Source organism: Camelus bactrianus, chromosome 22 (genome assembly GCF_048773025.1).
Source record: "Camelus bactrianus isolate YW-2024 breed Bactrian camel chromosome 22, ASM4877302v1, whole genome shotgun sequence".
Classification (NCBI taxonomy): Eukaryota; Metazoa; Chordata; class Mammalia; order Artiodactyla; family Camelidae; genus Camelus; species Camelus bactrianus.
In genome coordinates, this window is record NC_133560.1 from 12,553,597 (window position 1) to 12,578,425 (window position 24,829).

Below are 24,829 nucleotides of genomic sequence, written 5' to 3' on the forward strand. Positions count from 1 at the left end.
ACGCCCATCCTGGTTTTCCCTACCCTCAGGATGAACACGGGTGGTCTTCGCCTGGGGCAGAGGGCTCCTGGGGTGCACAGACTCAGGCCATGTGGCGTATAGCCTGGCACTGTTGCTTTCGATTAAAACTGAGAAAAGGAGCCAAGAAGGAAGGCAGCAAGAAAATGAATTTTAACTCAGCCTAAATGAGGCTTAATGTTGGAGTATTTCCCCAGAATTCAGATAAAAAAGGAATATCTTCAGTTAGTGAGAATGAAATGGCGAAGTCAGGTGGAGAGTTGTGTGAAATGTAAGGACACTTTTCAAAGATATCAGCTTTGTTATATGATGCATTTGGATTCTATCTTGCTTTGGCCCAAATAGAAAACAAAAAACAAACAAAAAAACCCCTTACTTTCCATAGAATCTGCAGTTACTATGCAGATTCATAGTAACTGCTAATCTAGGTTTCTGATTTTGTCCTTCAAGATCCTTTAAACCCACAGTGGGGTTTTAAAATTCGAAGCCGAGTGCAATATTAAGTAGAAGGTAAACGGGAAACTGTCAGATAAGCCACCACGGAACGGAGAAATTGCTTATGCAACAAAGGCCTTTAGAATACTGGAGGGCACTGGGTATGAGATAAGGATAGACTTAAAATGGTTTAAAATAAAGAGCAGACATGCCACAGACCAGGGATTTCTTAGACGTTTTTGACCTGCATTCTTTGCAGTCAGTTGAAGAGATGTTTGGAAGAACAGGGAAAGAGAAGACAGAGAAAGATGCTGATCTCAATGGCCCACACAACACTGCATAAAGAAATTTTATTCATTTATATTGAAAGTGCAATTTCAGCACATTGGATTTTGTGTTCACGTTATCTGAATTGTGCCTTTATGTACATAGATGCGCGCACACACACACACACACACACACACACACACAGAATATATTTGTGGCTAATTGAATGCAAACTCATTTGAGAAAAAAATTCCTCATTCAAGAGACACACCTGCTGCTGTTTTTGAAAAAAAAGGCAAGGAACTGGGTGAGAGGGTCTTTTTCACATAATGGAAGCTGAATCTCACTGGGAACAGATACCAATTAGAAAAGGCTTTTAAAGTGCCGATAAGCCAGCGGGATAAATCCAAATGCCGAATTACACAGGCTTTGGGAAGGGATCTGGCGGTAATGAGAGCGGAGAAGAGCTTAGGTGTGCAGGGCAAGCAATCCCCTGTGCTCTCTGGCCTCGGTGTCCAGTCTGTGCAATGGCCTCATCCATCACCCCTCGCAGGGGGAGACGGTGAGATCGAACACAAAGGGTCTGAGGGCACTAAGAAGGCAGCCTGGCAAGAAAGGAAGAAAGAAAAAAAGGGAGAAGGAAGGGCGTGGGGTAGGGAAGGAGGAAGGAAGGAGATAATCCTGTGAACCAGGCCGAGAATGAAGGTGGCCCAGTCACTGACCTCAGGAGGCTGTCGTGGGACGAGGGGCACTTGAGCTGACAGTGTGAGGCCCTCTAAGGGCTGGCACAGACCCTGAAATGAACGGGATGAGGGCAAGTTATCACTCTCGGGATTTCAGAGTCCTGTAAGCCTCCTGGGGACTCGGAAATCAAGCCAGGCTGATCAGAAAAGACCACTCGCTCACTTCAGAAGAGGAGGAAAGAACACAGATCTCTGCTCCCCCATCTCAGGCGCGGAAAAGCTCCCTCCCGGCACTGCCCTGTTCACTCCTCATCACTTAGAACATGCCCGGCCCTGGCTTCCCTCCAGGCCCTGTAGAATCTCCAAGCCCCCAAAACCTGAGTCAGATCCCTCCACTGCCACTCCAGGCCATGTGGCTTTGTGACTGTCACTTCATGTCCCTGAGCCCCTACTTTCTCATCTGTTAAATACACGGAGATATTAATAATAATCCCTGCCTGGGAGAACTGTTGAGAAGCTTAAGACAAAGGGCTTCGCACAGGGTCTGGCTCCCTAGAAAGGCTCAGGAAGTGCTGATGTGCACTGTGACAGTGACGATGGGGAGCAGTGTAAGCTCAGTCTACGCTGGGCTCTGGAAAAAGCAACGTGAGAAGACATGGTCCAACCTCATGGATCCCCCAGGAGCTTTTCATGGAACTTTCCAGGCCGGTCAGTTTGTCTGCTGACCTCTAGAGTAAAGAGCTGGCGTGGGAAGAGGTAGGATGGATTTATCTTACCTCCCATGCCTGACATCCACCACCCTCCAGACCCTTCTCTGTCCCATCCAAGCATGTTATAATCTGTCCTCAAACATGTTTGAAAAGCCCCAGTCTTTGGCCCAATCATGTTGGTCCACAGCTTACAATCCTCACATGGGTTCCATTGCTCTGCAAGTCCATTTGGTCTGAGGCTCCCTCTCCGTACCCTGTCTCACCCTCTGGTCCACTTGCCTGCCTTCCTCCCTTGGCCTGCCTCCCGCTCCTCCAACACACCCTGCATCCCCCTTCTCAAGCCTGCACACGGTCCTCCTCTGCCCACCATGCTCCTCCCTCCTGCTCCCTGACCCCATTAGCACTCTGAATCCTATCGCCACCACAACTTGCCCTGATAACTTGCCTTCACTCTGTTCATTTCAGGGTCTGTGCCAGCCCTTAGAGGGCCTCACACTCTCAGCTCAAGTGCCCCTTGTCCCACGACAGCCTCCTGAGGTCAGGAGGCAATATATCTTACTCATTCTCTAATATCATTCTATCCATTGTGGAAGCCACAGGTGTCCTTGAGCACTTGACAGATGTCTAGTCCAAGCTGAGATGTGCTGTTAAGTGTAAAAAGCCCACTAGATTTCAAAGAATGAGTTCTGGAAAACAAATTTTTAAAAAAGGCAACGTATCTCAATAATGTTTTGTATTGGTTACATGTTCTTCTGTAAAGAAACCACATATTTTATTTAACCCTATATTCCAAAGTGTTATCATTTCCCACAGGGAACTCTATTCATTATCTTGTAACCTATAATGAAAAAGAATGTGAAAATGAACATACATATGTATGTATACATACGACTGAAACATTTTACTGTGCATGAGAAATTGACACCTTGTAAACTGACAATACTTCTCTCTCTATATATATATATAGTTAACATTAATTTCATTGCTTTTGGTACTCTTTTAAAAAATGTGGGCACTAGAGCATTTAGTTCCTTAGGACAGCACTGCTCGGGAGCTCAGGGCTCCCCACGTTCCTCGTCAAGGCCACCTTCAGCTTCCTCACTAGGCAGGAGTCCTTTACATCCTCTCTGGGTGCCCCCAACTCCTGCTCTACAGCCCTTCCCCTTTGCAACCATGATTAAATAGCCCTGCAATTAGCATGTTACAGGGCAGAGTCTATGAGGTCGGGCGCTAAGGCTCTAACTACGACTGTTTTCAGTTGTAGCTCTGGCCACTGGCATAATGCCTGGTGTTTACAGGGTATGCCTATCCGTTTCCTGTTGCTGCTGTTATAAATCACCCCAGACTTAGTGGCTTAATGCAACACATATTAATCTTATACCTCCGGAGGTCAGAAGTCTGAAATGGGTTTCACTGGGCTAGAGTCACATGTGAGGAGGGCTGAGTTCCTTCAGGAGGGTCTAAGGAAGAAACTGTTCCCTTCCCTTCTCCAGCTTCCAGAGGTCACCCACACCCCTTGGCTCACGGCCCCTTCCTCCATCTTCCAAGCCAGCAGTGCTGCTTTTTCTAATCTCTCTCTGACTCCCCTTCCTCCTTTCTTCACTTATGAGGATCCCGTAATTGCACTGGGTCCACCTGGACAGTCCAGAATACTGTCGTCTTCTTTAAGATGCTTAATCACCCCTGGAAAGTCCACCTTGCCGTGTAAGGTGACACATGCACAGGTTCGGAGGATAAGGACTTGGACACCTTTGGGGAGCTATTATTCTGCCTAATACAGTGCTCGATATTTGCTGTTAAATCAGTAAATGAACGGATGCATGCCTCTCTAATCCCATGTTCTATTTCTTCCCAGCAGCTTCTCCCCAGCTCTAAGAAGCCGTGCTTGCTTGGGCTGGTTGCTCTCCTGGAATCCTGCCCTTCCTCATGCCCCTTTTCAGTTTTGACATGAACCACCCTGGGGTCTAATTTGAGAGTCATTTACTCAGCAGAGCCAGCCTCCTTGTCCTCACATATCCCCCGTTTTGCCTGAGCTCCTGAGTCTCCGCCACACATTTCATGTTAAAGAACAAGCTCTTCGTTTGTTCTTTAAACTTTCTTAGAACTGGATGGCGGGCTCTTCCAGGCAGGGTAGGAACTCTTACACCTTACGCTTGTAACTTACACTTCCCCAGCGCTCCCGCCCCTCCCTGGAGCTCAGCACCGAGCTGGGCACTCCAGAGACGCTTTAAAAGCAGTGGCTCACTTGCTCTCACAGCTCTGCCGGGAGCGACCTCCCCGCATGTGAGGCCATGATGCCAGCCGCTGGAATTTGTCTTTCTTTCCCACAAAGACTGTTAACACAGCAGACCAGCACTAACCCGAGTGAATGTGAGATGGTTAAGTACAAAGTTATTTTGGCAAAATGTGCATTGCTTCACTCCAAGCAGAAATCAAATGTTATGGTGCTACACTATCAGGATAAAGTACATTATCTTCGGCATCATCCCAGGATCCAAAGGCACAAATGGCCTTAACACTTTAGTGGCTGGGCCCTGGCACCAACACATGGTCCTTCTCTCTACTGACCTCCCTTCATGTACCCTCTCTCTCAAATGCACGTGTATGCACACGCGAGCGTGCACACACACACACATACACATTTGTCTAGACTTTTCCCTGAATAATCTTCCTGCCTGAGATTATGTTTGCAATTAGCTGTCTTATCATCACAGGGTTGCTCGTATCTTTCCTGATGAGAAGCAAATGATGACACCGATGATCACGGTGATCACACCCTGATTGCTTTGGGCATTAAAACAAAATTTTAAAACATCACGTGCATTATGATTATTTACACATTATCAGCAGTCTTTGAAAAACACAGTTAGTTGGCTATTTCATACCCTTTGAAAATATTTTGCATATTCTGGAAGAGTTATCAGTTAGAACATGGGACTCTGGGTTAAGAGTCTGGCTCATTCGCCTCAGCTGAGTCACTGACTGGCTGTTGACCTTGGGGATGTCCTTGTGTCCCTCTGGGCCTCAGTGACCTCACCTATAAAATCAGGGAGTTGAATCAGATGATGTATCGGGTAGGGATGTAACAGGAGTCTGATTACCACGGCGACACCGAGGAAGCTCTGCTTTCGTTTCCTTCCTTACCAAGAAGTCACGGATGGTCAGTCCGGAGCTGCTCCTCCATCCTTCACCTGTGACTTTGTTCTTCAGGGCTTCAAGGTGGCTCTGCACCCCCAGGCATCTTATTGTTTTCCAGAAAGGAAGAGGTGGAAGGAGTAGGGGCAAACAATGTGTTGTACTCATTGAACTTGTCCTCCTCCCTTTTATTTTAATTAGGAAAAAATGTTTTCCTGAAGCCCCAAGAAGTTTGTTTCTGCTGATTCTCATCAGACAGAGCTAGGTCACATGGCCATCGCTTGCTACAAGACGTTAACTGAGCAAATTGTGATCGTGAAAAAAAAAAAATCAGGGTTCAGTTAGCCAGGAAGAAGGACAGAATGGTTACTGTGTGGGCGCTCAGCCTCATCTGCCACAGATAGCTTCTAAGTTTCACTCTGTCTTGGTTATTCTGTGAATCGCACTTTAAAACCCATCATTACCCAGTGCAGTGTTCTCACTGCATTGGTCCCTCATATGTGCAGGGCTTAGTCCTGGTTTGGATTAGCAGATCAACCTCATTAGCACACCTGAGAAAGCATGCTCATACCAGCATCTGGCAGAATGCAGAGTGAGGTGGGGACGGGGAACCGTCCATTCACTCTGCTTCCTCCTTCTGTTCTCTCATCCCTGAAGGAGTCAGGCAAGGAGAAGGCAGCCATGTAACTAAATGAGCAGCAGGAATACCCTTTCAGGCTGATACACCTTCCTCTTCCTTGGAGTCCAGGCCAAGAGGTGAGGGCGTGGCCACCGTTGCAAAAACATCTTTTATTTCTTGTTTTCTGCAGTGGACATCTGTGGCTTCGTCTGACCTCTCCATAGCTCCATAAACATTTTATTTTAGGAAACTCTGCCTCCCTCGACGGCTGTAGGCTTTGCGGGGACATTGATGGAGAGGTCATCCAAGGAAGGCTGAAAGAATGGTGTCTTCTGAAGTCTGGGCCTTTGGCAGAGTGATGCAGGGGTGGACCATACTACCTTCCCTGGAGCCGAGAGTGGCTCTGGCCCTGCCTTTCGTAGCCTGGTTCTCCTTTGCCCTTCCACTAAGTACCTTCTCCAACGAAGGCAGCCACAGTCAGCAACTCTTTCTTGCCACCCCAAAGCCCTAACAAGTATATCTCTAATTGCATTAATTCATCCTACAGGTACCTGCATATAACAAGGAGTCCGTAATGCTTCTGGACAAACACTCACGCCAGGGTGCCTGTCCTCAATCTCCCTCTAATTCACTATATGATCCTGAACACACCTCTCTGCCTCTCTGTGTCTCATTTTCCTCACTGGTAAAATGGTGGGCTGGACCAGACCTGTAGCTTCAAACTATTCTCTGAAGTGCTTCAGGATTTCTCCCCTGAAAATCCTCAGGGGGTCTACATGGGAGCTCAGAAGCAGCCCATTATAATGGGCTCTGGGCCCCCCGCCCCACTTCAATTAGAATAGCCCAGCTTTCATCCAGTTTCTGTATTGAGCATGAGGTTTTTTTTTTTTTTTTTTTTTTGGCCCTCAGCTAAAAAGAAACGTTTGAAAAATGCTGGACAATATGATCTCTAAAGGGTCCTTCCAGCTCTGATGCTCTGTGATTCTAAGCAGGTAGATTGTATGGTACCATCTTTTCATTCATCAGCATAATTGGGAGTGGGGGAACGCCTGCCAAAACATAATCTATATCTAAATAAAATCTTCTGTGTGCAAAACAACGGCAGAGAAGGACATCCAGAAAAGAGCAGGTGGTGTGGTAGAACTGGAAACAAACAAAGCACGAACAGATATCCCTGTTTTGAAGTTCTGGCAATGCCTGGGGTGTAGAGCTGGGGAAGGAAGCCCACCATGGCTTTGTCTAGTCTTTGCTATTGTAAAGCAAAGAATGCAAACACACAAACTCACATGCAAACTGAATCTAGGCCCCCTGTTTCACTGGACATGTTCTATGTTTTTGAAACTTTCAATGAGTTATCACCAATAGTCATAAATTGGAAAATGCATTTCAAAATTATGTTTCCTGGCTTCTTTTGAAAACTGGGAAGATGTGACATCAGCCTTGCATTCTAATAGGACGGCAGTTACCCGGAGCAGGACAGCAACTGTCCCTTTTAGCTGGGGCACATCTGCTTCACTTCGCTGCAAGCTCTGCTCCTCCTTCCCGTATCCCTGACCCCAGGGCCAGATGCTGGCTTCTAGGAAGGCCTTCACTCGCACTGTATTTTTTTTTTTCCTATTGTAGAGTAATGGTGAATGAAAATAAAATATTTCTTATATCCCTGTCCTTATCCAAAGTGGAGAAACAAAAGATAGATTGATAAAGGCATGGGCTTCTACAAAAACAGGGCAGAGGTGGTATTTCTTTATGATAGTGGCTTGCAAATGGGGGTAGTTTTGTACACACACGTACGTACACACATACATAGGACGTTTGGCAATGCCTAGAGAGTTTTTTGTTTGTCACAACTAGAGAGGATGCTGTTGGCCCCTGGTGGGTAGAAGCCAGGGATGTTACTAAATACCCCACAAAGCACAGGGCAGCCTCCACAACAAAGAATTATCTGACCCCGAATGTTGACAGCACCTGCTCTATGGATTTCTGTGGGTTTAACACGCATCGGCCCCTTCAGGCTGCCTGGGCCCTACCCTTTAGGTCTTAGCTGACAGGCCTGGCTTTCATGATTCACCAGCCAGAACAGGAAAATTAGGTTCCATCCAGATGCGGCAAATGTGAAAATGATAGAAGCTCTGACGTGGGGGTGGCCTCCCTGGCTTCGCTCGCCCAGTTTTTGCTCTTCTGCTCCTGTGATCACAGACACCCTGCGAGAAGGCGCTATTTCCCCAGGTTAGGCCCAGCACGCTCAGCTCCCTTTTCTTCGGGTCTCAGCATGTAATTCACAGGGCGAGTCCCCAGGCAGAGATGTGGCAGTCTGTTCTGGGCCTGGGACCCCCACCTCTCTGATTTTGTGAGCCAGTCCACAACCCTCCTGTTACCAGTGTGGGCTCTTGGCCTGAGCGTGTTGCTAACAGCAAATGCTGAACCCAGACTGATTGTCTATCCAATTTGCTCCCCCTACAGTGAGTGGTCCTTGCTGCAAAGGGCAAGGAACTGCTGTCTAGCAAACCAGATGGGGACTGAGAGACACTAAGAGATCTGGGGAGGTAAGAAGCAAAGTCAGAGGAGGTAATTTGGGTTGAATCCAAGAGATGGGCACAGTCCTGCAGTGCCTCAGGTGGAGAGGGTCCACATCCAAGCCCAGGGCAGAACAATTCGGCAGCGGAGAGTCAAGGAGGGTGCACAAAAATCGGAGATGAAAATACCTCATTACTCTTTACTGTTTTTTCATCCATCCATCCATCTATTCATTCTTTCTACACCTACTTATGGAGTAGGGTTCAAGCCTTGGGCAGAGATATGTGACCTCAATCTTCGTGGAATCAAAGCCAGACTCTGGGACTTGCTGCTGTTTCATCTCAAGCAAGTTACTTCCCGTTTTGAGTCTCCTGATCAATAAAAGGAGGGGGAAATTTTTCCATCTTGCAGGAGGTGATGTGAAGATTAAATAAGATCTCCTTAGCACAGGTCTGAGTCAGACTTTCTGTAAATGTCTTCCCAATCCCATCTCCCCTTCCTCCCACGGGTACCACTCGGCACACATGATTCCTGTAGCTCAGTGAAGCAGGGAGAGCTTCTGGGGTCACCTTCCAGCTCAAATAACATCACAGAAGACCCTTGTCTCCCACAGAATCAGTTCTCCCCCGTGAGGCTGGAGGGTCTTTTGTAGATCATAACATCACATATGAAGTAGGATGTGGACCAGCTTACCAAGCAGCAGGAAGCACGTGTGTGACGTGCGAGGATGTCCATTCCCACAGCAGTTGTGCTCCTTCTCCTCTGGATAAGTTCCAATTTCACTTCTTAACCCCTCAGGGGCATCAAGAGGAAGCAGAGCCACAGCTATTTTTGGGGGGTGGGAGGTGGGGATGGGCACCTTCTCTCACCAGGCACTTGTTAAGGACCCGGAGCGTGTACAGTGATAAACTATTACTTCAAGCTCCCACTGCTGACACCTCCCTGGCCCTTTAACAGATGGCCTTCAGGAAGGAGCCGGGCATGTGCAGATGTGTCTGTCTGGATGCATGTGCCTACTCACCCAGCTTGTACCACATATCACGGATGGAGAAGCCAATTAGCCGTCTCATGTCCCCATACCTAGGAGGAACAAAAGATGTCTGCTTCAGGCACCAGCCCAGAGACTCTCACCAGCCTCCCCCCGCCCAGGAGATCCAAATGCAACCTACTTATTCAGGATTTTGTTGTATTTGGCGTGCGAGAACTGCTCCAGCTGCAGAGAATCCTGAGTGATAAAAGCCACTGCCAGATGAAAATAGTTGTTCCACAGCTGTAAATGAAAGAGTAGAGAACAGTCATGGAGCGGGTCTGAAGTGGGAACGCGTATTAAATGCTGGGTAATGTGAATAATTTATGAAGATGGCAGAAGACAGAGGCAGAACCAGTTTCATTCTGTGCACTGCAATTTTCTAACTGGCACTGACTTGGAAACGAACATCCTGGCCAAAGCGAAGACAATGGACGGATTTCTCTGGGCTCTGACCACGTCCTCTCTCTGACAACGGGATTTAGGCAAGGAGGAAGATTGTAGGGCTGCTTTTTTTTTTTTTTTATTGTTGTTGTTTTGCTTCATTTTGGGTTTTTTTTGAAAGACAAATAACTCGCCCCAGCTGGGTGCCCCGATGAGCTGGTTCTCTGCCCTAGAATTACGGGGTGATGAGGAGTAAGTATTGAAGAGATGCTCAGTCTCTCTGGAAGTCCTCCCTAATTCACCCGACAGCTCCGAGGACCAGCCTGCAACCTGTTCAGTCCTAGAATATTTTGCTTCCTTCTTCCCTTTAGTTAGATGGTTTCGAAGTGTGGCCCTGGATGAGAAGCATCAGCATCTCCTGGGCACTTGTTGGAAAAGCAACATCTCCGGCCCCACCCCTGACTTACTGAATCAAAGCCAAGAAGTCTGTGTGTTCATAAGCACTCTGGGTGATTCTGGTGCTCAGTTCAGTTTATGGGTAGGCTTGTCATAATTTTAACATTTACATGATCTCTTGGTGCTAAATGCGGAGACTGATACCAGAACCCACTGGACCTGCTCCTGGTGAACAGATCCAGCAAAGTGTGCAGTGCAGGGCTAGTGCCCCCCAAATTAGCAGCAGTGACAGTGATCCTGACACAGGCTACAGAACCTGAGAGATGGAGACCCAAGCCAAGGTATTGTTGAGCCTCAGTGAAGCCGTCTGCAAAAGGGGCACCCTCTGTATCCACTGCAGAGGGCTGCAGTAAAGGTGATGTGTTTAAAGGGCATGAATCTCAGAGCCCCAGAGCACTGGTCAACCTCATTATTCTTTTCATTATTGACTCCTTTGGCACTAAAGCAAACAGTACATACAACCTGGCACCTCTAGTGCTCAAGGGCTGTTATTACAAGATGCCGTGGCCCTACCAGGAGCAAGAGGAGGACAGCTTTGCTGGACAAAGCCCATCCACTTGCGGCCGCCTCTCAACACTGAATAGCAAGAGGAGGGGTAACGCTGGCTAGACAAATCACTTGTCGAGAGACTTTCATCCTTCACTCAGAGATGTTCATGGGAGGTTTCAGATGGACAAGTAAAAGGCCGCCTTGCCCCCGATAATGTCTTTACTGCTGCCCAGAGTATTACTTTCCAACGGGCTTGTGGTTCCAGTTTCAGAAAGAAGCAGAACAAGCCCTTCGTTTTACCACGGGCCAGGCACTTTCCCATACATTCCTCCTTTCATCTCTCAAAACTTGGCAGCTATTATTAGCCCCATTTTACAGATGAGGAGACTGAGGCTTGGAGGAGTTAAGTATTTCACTCAGCTTGTTATACCCACAGCAGAGCTGGGATTTTAAACCCATGCCTACTGATTGACATTCGGGGCTCTTTCTACACACCACGGTCAGTCTTTAGCTGAGGATGCATTAACATGTATTTACTGAACATCATCTATGGGCCAGGCATTGTCATCATGTGGGGACAGGGCAGTGGTTACACAGACAGCAGTCCCTGCCCTCATGCAGCCCATGTTCTGTTGAGGGAGAATGCGTGTTCCTTCTTTACTTGAAACTTCATCTCCCAGCATACAAGAGACCAAGTCTCTCCCAGGGTGCAGTGAAGTGGCCTCCTGGCTTGTGGTCCCCATAAAGTCAACACAGCACACAGAGCCCAAAAGGATCGGATCCTATCACTCCCTTCCTCAAAGTCCTCCGAAGGCTTCCCATCACCCTTAGAATCAGATCTCAAGCTCTTCTGTTTCCATAGTAACCTCGCTTATCCAAACACACAGTGCAGGTCAGGTTGTCTCCTGGCCATTCTGACTGTCCTTCCTCCTGGAGACCCCATGACCTGCAGGTCCTGGAAATGTGCTGCTTTGGTCTGTGTAAGCCCAGAGCCCACACCTCCTCCTCTTTGATAGAAACAAGCAGCCAAGTAAAGGGAAAACCTGGTCAAAGGACATGGAAAGGGTTATTTTTAGGGTAAAAAAAATTTCCTGAATTTAGGGAATGAAATAAGATTAATCAGGATACAACAGGGAATAGACATATGACAAAGTAAGTTGAATTACTGTCACTTTTGAGAATAACTCTAGAAATATCCCCCAAACATGTTTGCAAACACATAGACATGTCAGATCAAGCTCAGCTTCTTGCCAGCCTCTATTCCATCTGACTTAGTCCTTCGAAGATGTTTTCTGTTACCCCATTCCTGATTTTCTTTTTTAAAAAATGAGATATAATTCACATAACATTAACTTTTTAAAGTATATAGTTTAGTGGGTTTTAGTATATTCACAAGGTAGTAACTAATCCACTACTATCTAATTCTAGAACATTTTTATCACCCTAAAAGGAACCTGCCTATTAGCAGTCTCTCGCATTCTTCCCGCCCTCAGCCCCTGGCAGTCACAAAGCTACTTCTGTCTCTGCGGATTTGCCTCTCCTGACATTTCGTAGAAATGGAATCGTAAAAGATGTGACCTTTCATGTCTGGCTCCTTTCACCAAGCATGATGTTTTCAAGGTTCATCCATATTGTCACAGGTGTCAGTGCTTCCTCCTGTTTATTCATGAATACTGTTCTGGATATAAACATTTATGGATAAACCACATTGTGTTTATCCATGATGGACATCTGAGTTGCTTCCACCTTTTGGCTACTACAGATAATGCTGCTCTGAACATCTACATACACCTTTTTGTGTGGACGTATGTTTACAACTCTCTTGGGTATGTACTTAAAGAGCAGACCTAATTTTCTTTTGACTTCCCTGCTTGAAGATCTTTGTGGACCATGAGACCACAGATGTAGTGCTCCTTGTTCTCAGTGGACCAGAAATGGTGCCCCTAAGCATCTCACCCACAGCCCCTGCCCAGCTCTGCCCTCGGGGCTCTGCGGGGCCGACTTTGGAACCGAGGGAAGGCCCTCAAGGTTAGCGGCTCCGTGCAAGGCCAGCGAGCTGAGCAGTGGCCACGACTAGACCCCGCTGGGCACTCACGATGCCTCCGCCTCTTGCTTCTGAAGAATCAGAACCAAATGAACTAACCTGGCTTTTCAGGCAATTTCTAGCGTTCTCTCCCTCAGCGAGCTGCCTATTCCAGGGGAGGGGGCGGGGTGGTCTGCTCAGACTCAGAGACAGAACATGAGCATCTTGACCTCCTCGGCTTTGCTCCCAGGGCTTCTCACACCTGCAGCATTTAAGCCCCATCATTCCATCAGAGCCCAGTTCAAGACTCACTTCCTTCACGAGGCCTTCCCAGAAGGCAGAGCACATCAGGACTGCTCCACCCTTCCAGATCTGAGTAGCACCTGCTAGGTGCAGCCACAGGTGCGGGTCCACTGTCCTGCACCTGACCTTGTCACTCACTTCTTCCCATGACACTACCATCCTGGGGTTAAAAGCAGAGGCACCAGCGTCTCACAGACTAGGGTCTGGACACCAGTTCTCTCTGGCTAGCTGGGCTGCCTTTGGCTGCTTGTTTGACTTTTCTGAGCCTCATTTTCCCTACTTGTGACATAACGGTAACCACCACAGAGGACTGTTGTCAGTGCTGGATGAAATAACATGAGCATGAAGGCATCCGCCTGCCAAGCGCTCAGTAGAAGGAGCGATGATGCTGGTCACAGTGCTGGTTGCAGAGTATTTGCAGGCTTTTCCAGTTGTAAGTTCCATGAGTAACAAGGCTCCTGTCTTCCATTTATTTGTGTCCTTAATGGCAAATCAAGCACAATGGCTTGAATATAGCTGGGCTCCAGAAAATATCTGTTTATCGATCACCGTTTTGTTATAGAAATTCCCCAGTTGTTTCCAAAGGCCCCCAGATTTTTCTTTCCTCTCTGCCCCAAGCTGCCTGGTGGCAAATTACTAAGAGCCCAGCTTAGCTGCTCAGGGAAGCCACAGGGTCTTGAGCAAAACACACGGGTCCCTTTTCCCCAGGGAGGAGAGGTGATTTCTGATTGGGAATTTAATATTTTGGAATCACAAGACAATAGAAGGTGAAAGCTGCAATCAATTTAAGGTTCATCTGGCCTAACTATTACTTCACAGATGTAAACAGCGAGGTTCAGATAAATTAAATGACCGCTCAGTCACACTGCTGGTGGGTGTAACTAGAATTCAGCTATTTTTAATTAAGGCTCAAAAATCATAAACGTCATACACACACAGTAAAGAATTAAATGGTAGGAAAGATTAAATAATGAAAAAAAGCTACTTTCCAGCCTACCTTGGACCTTAGTCTAATTTCCCAGAAGAAGATGTTGCTAAGAATTTCCTGAATATCCTTCCAAAAATTTTTATGTGTAAACAAACATATATATGGGCATCTTTTTTTTTTTAATAGTCTGCTGTACTCTGTTTCTTTCTCTCATCATTATTTATTGCAGATGTCTCCACATTAGCGTATACAAGTCCGCTTCATTCTCTTTTATGGCTGCATGGTCTTCTGCTCTAAGAATGTACTTTAATTTGAACCAATTCCCTATTTATAGTCATTAAGCTTGACTCCAATTTTTTTCTTCTCTAGCTTCGGTGCTGTAATCAACATCTTGTTTACCCATCTTCATGCATGAGAGACTGTCATGCCGTACACGTTCCTAGAGGTGGCACGGCTAAGGCACGGGGCCCAAGCAGATTTGGTTATTGTTTGTTTGTTTGTTATCTTTGTTGATTGTTTTGATAGATGCTGTCAGGTTGCCTTCCAGGATTCCAAACCAATTACCAGCTGCACTGTTGCAGGCAAGTGACCCTACCTCTCTGATTCTTTAGGTAGTATTGAAAGGGAGTAGTTATAAGGACTAACTGAGGAAATTGCTACCTAGTAAATTCCTGCTCAGTCTTGTGATCTCAGCTCAAAACTTATTTCCTGGGGAAGCCTTCCCAGCTTGCCTGGGCTAAAGTCGATCTGTCCATTATTCACCCTCATTATGCCCTGTTTACGGGATTCATGACACGTTTTAAGCAGAGCTAATTTATTTTCTGTCTCCTTTACTGGATGCAAGCATCATGCAGGCAAGAACCTCATCTTTTTATTCACTGTTGTATGTCCCGTGTCTAGCATCGTGTCTAGCCCAGCATGTGCTCAGGAAATATTTGTTGAATGAGTTCATTAATGAGCCCAGTACTCCACAGGTTTTCTTGTTAAATCCTCCCCAGAAACTATGAGATTTGTATTATTCTCCCCATTTTAGAGATCAGGAAACTGAGGCCCAGAGAGGTGGAACAACTTGCCTGTGTCACACAGCTACAAAATGGTGAAGCTGGCGTTTGAACCCAAGCGTCTCTCTCCCTCCAGAACTTGTATTCTTTACCCCACTCTGCTCTTCTGCCAAGATCACTCCTCTACTCCTTTTTTGGTTTCTGTTAGCCTTTGCTGTTAGTTGAGGTTTCCATTGGTTCACCAGATGTCCTGACAGCACAGACATCAAGAATGTTTGATCCTATAAGATTCTTTCTCAATGGCCTTGAATTATCATTTACCCCAAATTCTGATTTAAAAAAAAAAAACATCCAACACCCAGGGTTGCTGAAATGCAGTCAGTGTACCCTCCTCTGTGGGGCAGACCCAGCTGTCATGGCCATTCTGACAATGCCATTGATTCTAGGAGTGAAAGTTCCAATTATGGGTTCAGTTTGGGACCATCAGGCCAGAGGCTGGCTGGGGCCCTGAGGCTGAAGCAGGCAGGGCTGCAGAAGCTCCCTGCAAGCACATGACCATCTTTTTGCCTGGTGGCGGTGTCCCACCACGAGCCTCCCTGCGGGCAGTGCTCTGGCCTCTTTAGGGCTTCAGTGAGTGCTCTACTCTCTCTCTGTCTGTACTCCCTCACTCAACTTTTCTTTATTTTTTGCCATCACTGGTTATATTTCCCATTATAAAGACCGAGCCTGCCCTCATTCCTCCACCACTGGCTGGGAATATTCTGGAAGATTTACATTTCACAGGGTCTCTGGTACAGGTTCAAAAGTGATCCCAAAGCGGCTGGTACCCAGAAGCTGATCCAGAAATGCCTCAAGGCCAAGGCTGGAATACCAAAGGCACAGACAACTAGAGCTTCCCAAGTCGAGAGAATGAGCTTAGTAGCAACGGGCGCCTAAGATGGAAACAATTTACCCAGTGCCAAAGAGCACACATGAAGTGCAACCACTGATTCCTGGACCAATCAGAGATTCCAGCGTGGAGAGTCCAGTGCCACAGCCAATCATTGTAGAGCTCTCTAGCACAGGGCCAGTGAGAGCTAACGAGGGCAGACAGTGTTTCTGGGGCTACATAGAGTTGTCTCCTACATCCGAAAGGAACCTTGTTTCTAAGAGACAGTGCAGAAGTGTGGAAAGAGCCTGGGCTTTGCACAGTCCTGAGGTTGAATCCCAGCAGCTCTACCTAGTCATTAGATGACCTTTAACAAGAAAGTCAACCACTTCTCTGAAGCTCAGTTTACTCACCAGTAAAATGGGTATACCCCAACCTACCAGGGTTATTGATGGTAAGGACCAAAATGCCCTAAGTAGACGTCTAATAAAAGTTAGTTACCTTCTTCAAAAGCATAGATTCTAGAAGATGGATTTACGGCCTACTACTGAGACTGCAAGATCCCTGAGGGGAGGGCGGTGCTCTGCTTTGCATCTGAATTTCCCGAGACACGCTGCAATAGCCTGGACTGGTGAGAACTGCTCTAAAACAAACATTCCCGCTGAGTTAAATTCGAAATCTTCTCTTGGTCTTCCCTGACCATGCAAACGGAGGTGAGTGTCAAGGCCCAGCATCCCGAATAGGGCCTGAGAATGCAAATTATTTTGGCCCCAAGCAGGAAACATCATTTTTGTAATTCCCAGGTCTTGCCCTCTACAGAGAGGCACCCACGGAGCTTCTTGCTTTTTGCCCTTTGAATCGGTTCTGGAAAAGATATTAGGGCTAATCTCATTGCAGCTGCCCCTGCTCTGGACAGCAGCTGCCACGGCCAGCCACGCTTAGTGATGGATGCTGTTCCCGCTGGTATTAAATGCATAATTAATGGCACCGTAAGAAGGAAACAAGGCGTGTTCCGGGCAGGGTACAGAGAACAAATCCATTCTCATACAAGTGAGGAGAAGGTAGGAGAACAAAGAGAAGGCTGAAAAATGACTGTGTTCTTGAGTACTTCCCAATAAATATCTATAGAAGTTTCATTAGCAAAAGAGACTTACTGCATTTTGTAATGTTGGCCACTTTCCCATTTTACAAAATCTCATGGGTGTGGACAGCCTTAGGCAATGTTCAGTGACCATAAATATGCCTCTTTACTGTCCTGTTGGCTGAGGACTGACATACGAGTTCCCAGACCTGACACATTTAGAACCATCATCATCATCAAAATGATAATTATTATAATTATAATGAGCTAATATTTATTAAATAGCTACCATGTTCCTGGCACTGTTTTGTATGTCTTACATGAATTAATTGACTTTATCCTCTCAACAATCCAATGAGGTAGCTACTATTAATGTCATAATTTGATGTTAAGGAAACTGAGGCACAGAGAGGTAAAGTAATTTGCCTAAACTCACACAGCCCTCCTTCCATGTATGAAGCCCCCACTTCTCTGGGCAGCTCTCAGATGCAGATTTTCTTTCAGGAAAACTGTGTAAAACCTAAAAGAATGGCATGAAGGATGGAAGCTGAGCTTCTCTAGGAAAGTACCCCTCTAAGACCATGAGGAGAGCCAGAGTCAGGAAAGCAGATTCCAGGGTATAACTGCCTACGCCCACGGAAAGAGATGAACAAACCAGCCAACAGTTTTATGGCCCAAACACTGCCCTGTCGCCAGCCTCTAGGTGTGCTGTTCCAAGCTGCCCCTCCAGAAAAGCAATGGCCTTAATAACTCCCTGATTGTACTCGCAACAGGAGCCTGCAGGCATCTGGGCTGCATTTGGAAGGGGATCAAACACTTCCGATTCAAACAGCCAGAGTGACATGTTTTGTTTCCATGTCAAAGATTTATAACTCTCACCCAGACCCTGCCAAATGGTCAACCCAGTGCAGTGGTGAAGCTCCATCTCCAGCTTGTGGCTGCGGGGGTCTGTGGGGTTTGGTGCCAGAAACTGCTCTGCTTTCGTCCCACCTCTGCCCTGACCTGCTGTGTGACTGCAGGCTGCCTGATCAGCGCCTTAAGAGTCCTGGAGCCCGCCTCCCACCAGCAGCGAAAACAGTAGTCATAATAACTAACTGGCAGAGAAGCTGTAAGGACTGGGAAAGAGAAGGCATGAGGAGCTTCTCGCGAGATCTGCACGTGCAACGCCATCAGAAAGGGGCAGCCATTCCTTTTATCATCATTATCGCTATGGTTCAGCTGCCTGATTTAAATGCAAGGTAGTGGGAGAGAATCTTATTCAAAGATAACGTTCATTAAGGACTTAGAGGCTGCTGCTGTCCAGCAGAGCGGACCTCACAGACCTCAGCCCAGGCATGACCTCCCCAGGGAGACCCACTATGTCCGGGCACAGGGCACACCCCTGCGAGAAAAAGATCTTCGCACTCCCCGAGCTCACCTTCTACCAGAGGAAAGAGAGAGAGTTGCACACAGACAAACGGGAGAGACGGCACAGGACAAACGGGAGAGACGGCACAGGACGCAACGAAGAGGCCAGGGCAGGCTACGTGGTGGTACGTAGTGAGCCTGGGGCTGCAGGGGGCCCTTCAGAGAGGAGTCAGGCAGGGGGGCCTCTTGGTGGAGGAAGTATTTGAATGGAAACCGTTGGGACCTTACAAGTGAATTCCCGCAGCAAGTGCCTTGGCACATTCCGGCTCTGGAAAAATCCTACAAAGTAGCAACAGGAGGTGTTGTGAGCATTTTACAGCAGAGTCAGCTGAGGCACGGGTTCAGTCCAGCCCTCATCTAGGGGTGCTTGCCTGATCAGAGGCCAAAGCCCAGACAGGGATCGAACACCCCGGGCATTGCCCCAGTTCACTGGCTGTGCCCTAAGCTTGTGCTGCCAGAGATCCTGGGGTCAGGGGCTTCCCTGGAGCGGGGGATCCCCTTTTAGGGGTCTTCTCTCTTATACCCCCTGCCAGAGGTAGCAACCTGAGCTTGTCCACAAGGCTCTGAAGTGTTGGTTCTTCTTGCCTGGACCTTGAGCACATGCATCTCTCTGTTTGCCCCAGGAACACGCTTTGGTGCCCCTGAATCTCACAGAGGTCCCAGGTCTTGTCTGCCTTCTGGAGGAATCATAAAGTCACAGAAATGTACTAGTGAGCTTTCTCTCTCAGTACCTAAGAATGGCTACTTTTCTAGGTTCCAGTGAATAGATAAGTAAAAAAAATGTGACATATTTTTAAAAGGCGGCACCCATTCTGACAAGGAATGAACACGTATCCTCTTCAGTACAAGATACATTATACAGTCATATTTGCATATGCTGCTCAGTTGATGACTATCTAATCAAGGGCCTGGTTCCAAACTCTGAGTACTTCCCTCCCCGCTGCCACTGCTCTGTGCAAACCCCCAGAGACACAGGCACACCTTCCGAGTGCTTTGGGATGTGTCTGGTGGAGCAATCAGCCCAGGATGCCGGCGCAGCCCTGCCAGGGCACTCCAAGGGCAACTCTGCTGTCTCCCACTCACCTGAAACTCAAAGTTCGTGTTTTCCAGGAACTTCTGGTTCATGGTTTCTGCAAACTTGTTGATAGCTCTCAGGAAGACCCTGGAAGAGAAGAGGGGAGAAGGTCAGCAGGCCATCTGAGCACTCTGCCCCAGACAGCCCTCCCCCATGCTCCAGATCCAGGTTCCCGCAGGCAGCGTCCCAAAGACCCAAGGGAGGTGTCGGCTGACCCACATTAACACCTGCTCACATTGTAGACCTGGGGCCACATTTGCCCTGCTCTGCCTGTTTGACTTCCTTTAGAAAAATGGTATTCTGTTTTGTTTAAACTATGACAAGCTTAGGGCAGAAAATTCATGCCATGTGGAAACACAGAAAGAAAAATTGCCTCCTCTCAAATCAAACGAACAAACAAACAAACAGACCACCAATCCTACCATCTAGGGAAAACCATATTGACATTCTGATGAACATCATTTCAAATGTCTCCCCAGATGTACATACACGAACAATATTTTTAAAGTATCATTTTGATAAATGGGGGTTAAATGATAAATTCTGCTTCACAGCCTGTCTTTTTCACTCAATAATAAATTGTGTTCCTTTCATGCCAATGAACTCAGATATATATCATCCCTTTTAATCACAGGGCATTCCACTGAATACCCGTCTCACAGTTTATTTAATTAGTCTTTTATTGATGGACCTTTATGTTGTTTCTCAGCATTTTCTGTTATAAACAGTGGTTTAATGATCCCTTTTCCATGCACCTCCCATAGACACCGCTTCCCCGGTCTTCTCCTCGAAGCGGTGATGCTGATCAAATGCTATGCAGATTGAACAGTTCGGTATCTGATGTCAAATTACGTTTCTTCCTTCTCCACCTCCTCCTCTCCTTCCTCCCTGCTGACTGGTCCTGCAGCCCCCTCTCTCTTGCCCTCTCAACCTCCAGAGTGCCTTGTCCTATGGGACAGTTCCAATCATGCCCATCGCTCACTTCAGGGGCCCCCCACTGCCCATAGGATGAGTCCAAACTCTTTCTCTTGACAGTCAATGGCCCCTGTGATTGGACCCCACCTTCGTTGCCAGACTCACTTCTCACTATTGCTCTGTGCTTCTGGTTGTTTTCTGAGTGCTTAGCTGTGTTCTTCCCTTGTGTAGAATGCGCCCTCCTTCTAATCTCTTTAGGACAGGATCTGCTGCATCTTTGTGTCTCCCAGAGGATGGTCAGTGCAATTGCCTTTCTCAGAGTTCATCATGGTCTACGGTGATTTATTTGTGTGACTCATTAATGACTGTCTCCCGCACTAGACTGTCCTTTCCTGAATTCAGAGACTCCCTCCATGATCTCATCTACTCTCCAATCGACACGCCTTTGACTCCCAAATTTTATATCTTCCTCCTGGCCTCTCCTCTGAGCTCCAGCTTGCATTCCAGCTCTCTGCTCTGTACCCGCGCTTGGATAACTAACAGGCACCTCAAACATACATGTCAAAAAGTCTGCTCCTATTATCTGCCCTCTTTCCATCGTCTTCCCGTCTAAATTAAGAACAACTCCATTCTTCCCATTGCTTAGGGGTGGGGAGACTGGCAGCATCCGTGACTATCCTCTTTCTCTCTTATCCTACACATGACCCGTCGGCAAAACCTCTTAGCATTACTTTCAGAAGATATCCAAATTCAACTACTTCTCATCTTTCACTGCCACTGACCCGCAACAAGCCATCATGATTTCTCTCCTGGATTTTTGCTATCACCTCCTGACAGCTATATGCCCAACTGTGGCCAAGTCTCCAGTGTGCGTGTGTGTGTGTGCGGTGTGTGTGCACACGCCTGCTTGTAAAATCTGAGAGAGCAAAGGCCAGATCTTACCTGTACTACTGTCTACAATTTGTAATTAACGGCAGACAATCAATAATTCCTCTATTGAGTGACTGGTCCAGGGAAAATGTCTATTTGGCTACCAATGGGAAGCCAGTAAAAGGAAGTGTTTATTAGGAGGTTATTTTTATTGCTTTGGGTGATAACTAGGACTCCACTTTGCTTGGCAACTTCTGAGAGACTGTCTCGAACATACTTGAGCATCAGAAGTGTCCCGGGCTATTTACCCAATAATGCCAGCTCCTCACAGGCTGAAAGTTGCTCCTGTGGACAGTAAGTCCCTAGCACCTCTGGCCAGCCCTGCAGGTAGGCTGAGCGCTCTCCTGCAGCCAGAGAAAGCCCAGAGAGTGAAAGAAGCAGGAAGCTCTCAGGACGCATCGGAAATGTCCCCCAAAGCTGCAGGTATATTTCGGGTGGGCCGCGAGTGTGAGAAGGACAAACACACGTGTGCTACATCGGGCATCGCTTGTAAGGAACCTGGGCTGGTGTTCAGTAAACATTTAAATGTTAACAAAGAAGGCAGTGCATTCTGGTATTGGGATCACAAGATTTGTTGCACACACACAACTGGATATGACTTCTGGCTTTGCCACGTCCCAGGTGTGTGGGTTTCAGACATGTTAATATGCTTGACATCTACGTTTCCTTGCTTGTGAAACAGCAGCAATGCCACTCCTCTCGCAGGGTGGCTGCAGGGTTTAATGCCACCTTTAAATGCACGGTAAGTGCTGAGCACAGTGCTTGACGCACAGTGACAACAGTGACACGGTATCCATGGCCGCTCAGACTCCTTTGGGTTGCTTCATTCTTCTTCCAAAGCGGGAACCAACAGCAAAATAGGACAGTCAGAGGACAAGTTCCAGTCATCAACCAGTTCCAAGGGAAGCAGGACCATGTAAAGACGGGCAATAAAAACCCCACAAAACCCTCCACCCCATCAGGCTGCCAAAAAAGTGAGATTCCTCCGGTTTTGTTATTCTGTCATTTGTTAATATGTCTTTGGAAAAAAAAATCGATATTTTCTCCTTGAAGAGGAGTGTCTGATTCCCCAGATGGAAATGCACTGAGTGGCTGTCACATTATGTACAAACATCTCAGACTGTCTAATACGATATGAAAATGAGGGGTCTTACACGTTTTCTCAGCAGCGACAAAGCTATCAGAAGATTCAGTGACAGTCATTATTTTGATTGTCAACCAAAGCCTGTCTCTGGTTCACAAAGGCCGGTCCAAGAACCAGAAATTAAGTAATGAGCCCCCTGTGCTGATGCTGGGGGCTGGTGGCAGATGAGGGCTGGGAGACAGTGAGTCAAAGTCCCTCCCCTTCTCTCTGGATTCCCCTGCAGCCACCCTCTGAGAAGCAGAATGCCACTTAAATTTGGTTTCCCATGTATGGATTTGGAAAAGTATGTCTTTTGTATTCTCTCAAAGAAAATAATTGTACTTAAAGCTTAAGTACTAGTATGGTGAAGTGGGTTGGAACGAAAACACACTCAACTCTTTGTTACTCTCAGAAACGAACTTGGAAACAAGTTCAGGATCAAATCTCAACCTAACATTTCCTGCATTTCATCCATGATGTTCAGCAGACTCAAAAAAATCAATTAATAACCACAGACACAGTTAGCAGTGACATGCCAGGCTCTGTGCTCAGTACTCTGCATGGATTCTTTGTTTTTTTTTTTTCTTTTCTTAATTCTCACATTAACCCTTTGAGTTAGATACTGTTTTCATTTTAGAGATGTGAGTTTGGGTAACTTCCCCCAAGAACCCAGCCAATACATATGGAGCCAGGATTAAACAAAGCTATGCTGCCTTCAGGACCTTGGAATTTAACCACCATACTCTTCTGCCCACAAGGAAGTCTCCGTAATGCTGTTCAATCCAAGCGGTGAGCTCGCCTTATTAATAATAAGGCAACAGTGGAAGTCTCACAGTTTTCATTCGTATGTCCTGTGCAAAGCGCTGCACAGACACTGTTTCATTTAACCCTACAAACCGAGGTGGGTGCTACTGGTACACGCACTTAACAGGAGAGGAAACTGAGCACTGGAAAGACCAAAAAGCTTCCCCACCTTCACACAGCTAATAAGCAGCAGAGTCCAGACCCAGCCTCAGGTTTGTCTTTCTCTAAAGCCTTTGCAATTAACCAGAAAGATACACGGGCTCCCTTGAAGGCCAGCCTGCACGGTCTTCTGGCACTGGGCATGCTCCTGCTCACGCCCCCCACCAGGCACGCAGCCCCTTCCCGCCTAGTCCCCATCATCCTGCTGCCCTGCACACAGCTGACTGGGCCCAGGACCAAAGCTTGACTCAGGCAGTCTTCTATGGGCTGGCCAGCAGCCTGGGGGTGATCGTATGGGTACCAGCCAGGGGCCCCAAGCCGGATAGTAGTAGATCAAATCCTTTTAGGCAGTTCAAAAGCAAGACATCCAGGGAGTCCAGGAATGCAATGAACCTGGGCCGTGAGCAGATAATTCTGTGAGGAAGCAGAAGCCATATGTAAAAGAAGTCAGCTGCTGCAGGTAGGAAGAAGCTGGCAGAAAGAGGAGCCAAACCCGAGGCTGGCATCCTGAAAACTGCTCCACATGAAACCTCACCGCAGCCGCTGGACCAGGTAACAGCTCCCTCCTTCCCCTCACGTAACAGAACAAATTCTCGTTACTAGAGGCAACTGAGAGTCCCTGTGTTTTGTCTCCCAAATAAGCCTAAACGCACCACAGGCATTAGTGCTGGGACCAGATGCACACATGGAAGGTGCGCACAGACTCCTGCAGGTGCTGGAGCAGCCTGACTGGGGGCAGATCCCCACCCCACTCCTCCTCCATGCTGTGGCTTCGGGCTGGCTGCTTCACCTCTGGGAACCTCAGCTGCCTCGTCTGTAAGAGGAGCCGTGTGTGAGGAAGAAATGGCATGCAGTGCAGGAAGTCGGTGGCCCAGGGCCTCAGTACGCAGGGGTCTGTAATAAATGGCAGTCGTGTTGTTAACATTATCCTTAACTGCCCAGCCACCCTGCAGCTCTGAGGCAGGAGGACCCCACAGTGAGGACTCCAGTGTACCAGCAACCCACGCGGACAGGCTGCACGAGGTGAATAAAAGAGAAGGGCTGGAGGTGAGCACGCCCTTTGCGGTGAGAATGCCCAAGGCAGGGGGAGGCCTCCCTGAATCCCATGCCCCTTCCTGCTGTGGTTCATGGGATGTAGTTGAGTCTACTGGTCAAAACTTGAACATGGAAATAAAAGAGCTGGCCAGAGAAGGGGTTCCTTATTCCTCCCCCAGGAGCAGTGAGAGAACCATTCTCCCAGAGCCTTTAACTGGCTTCCCTCTCAGCCCACAGTCACTCCAAGCACCAAGAGGCTAGAGTGAATCAGAGGATTCCAGCTCAGGGTCAGGGCTCAGTACCACCCCCCGACCCCAGGTGCCTCTGACACATCCCCAGTGATTTGGGATTCCATTCAGGGATGCAGCAGGCCCGGGATTGGAATCCTGTGGCCAGGGGGACATCAGGATTACATGTGCTGTGCTGGCTAAAAAAAAAAA

At 47.6% G+C, this 24,829-nt stretch overlaps 1 protein-coding gene across 1 annotated transcript in view; it reads right to left on the reverse strand.

Moving 5' to 3' along the window:
* The window catches only part of DOCK2 (dedicator of cytokinesis 2), a 371,332-nt gene that overhangs the window by 52,361 nt on the left and 294,142 nt on the right, over positions 1-24,829 (reverse strand). The window contains exons 30-32 of the mRNA XM_010972245.3: positions 19,432-19,510; positions 9,551-9,651; positions 9,403-9,461 (exon numbers count right to left, since the gene is read on the reverse strand). Of these exons, the coding sequence (XP_010970547.2) occupies positions 9,403-9,461; positions 9,551-9,651; positions 19,432-19,510 (239 nt within the window). The remainder of the gene's footprint in view (positions 1-9,402; positions 9,462-9,550; positions 9,652-19,431; positions 19,511-24,829) is intronic.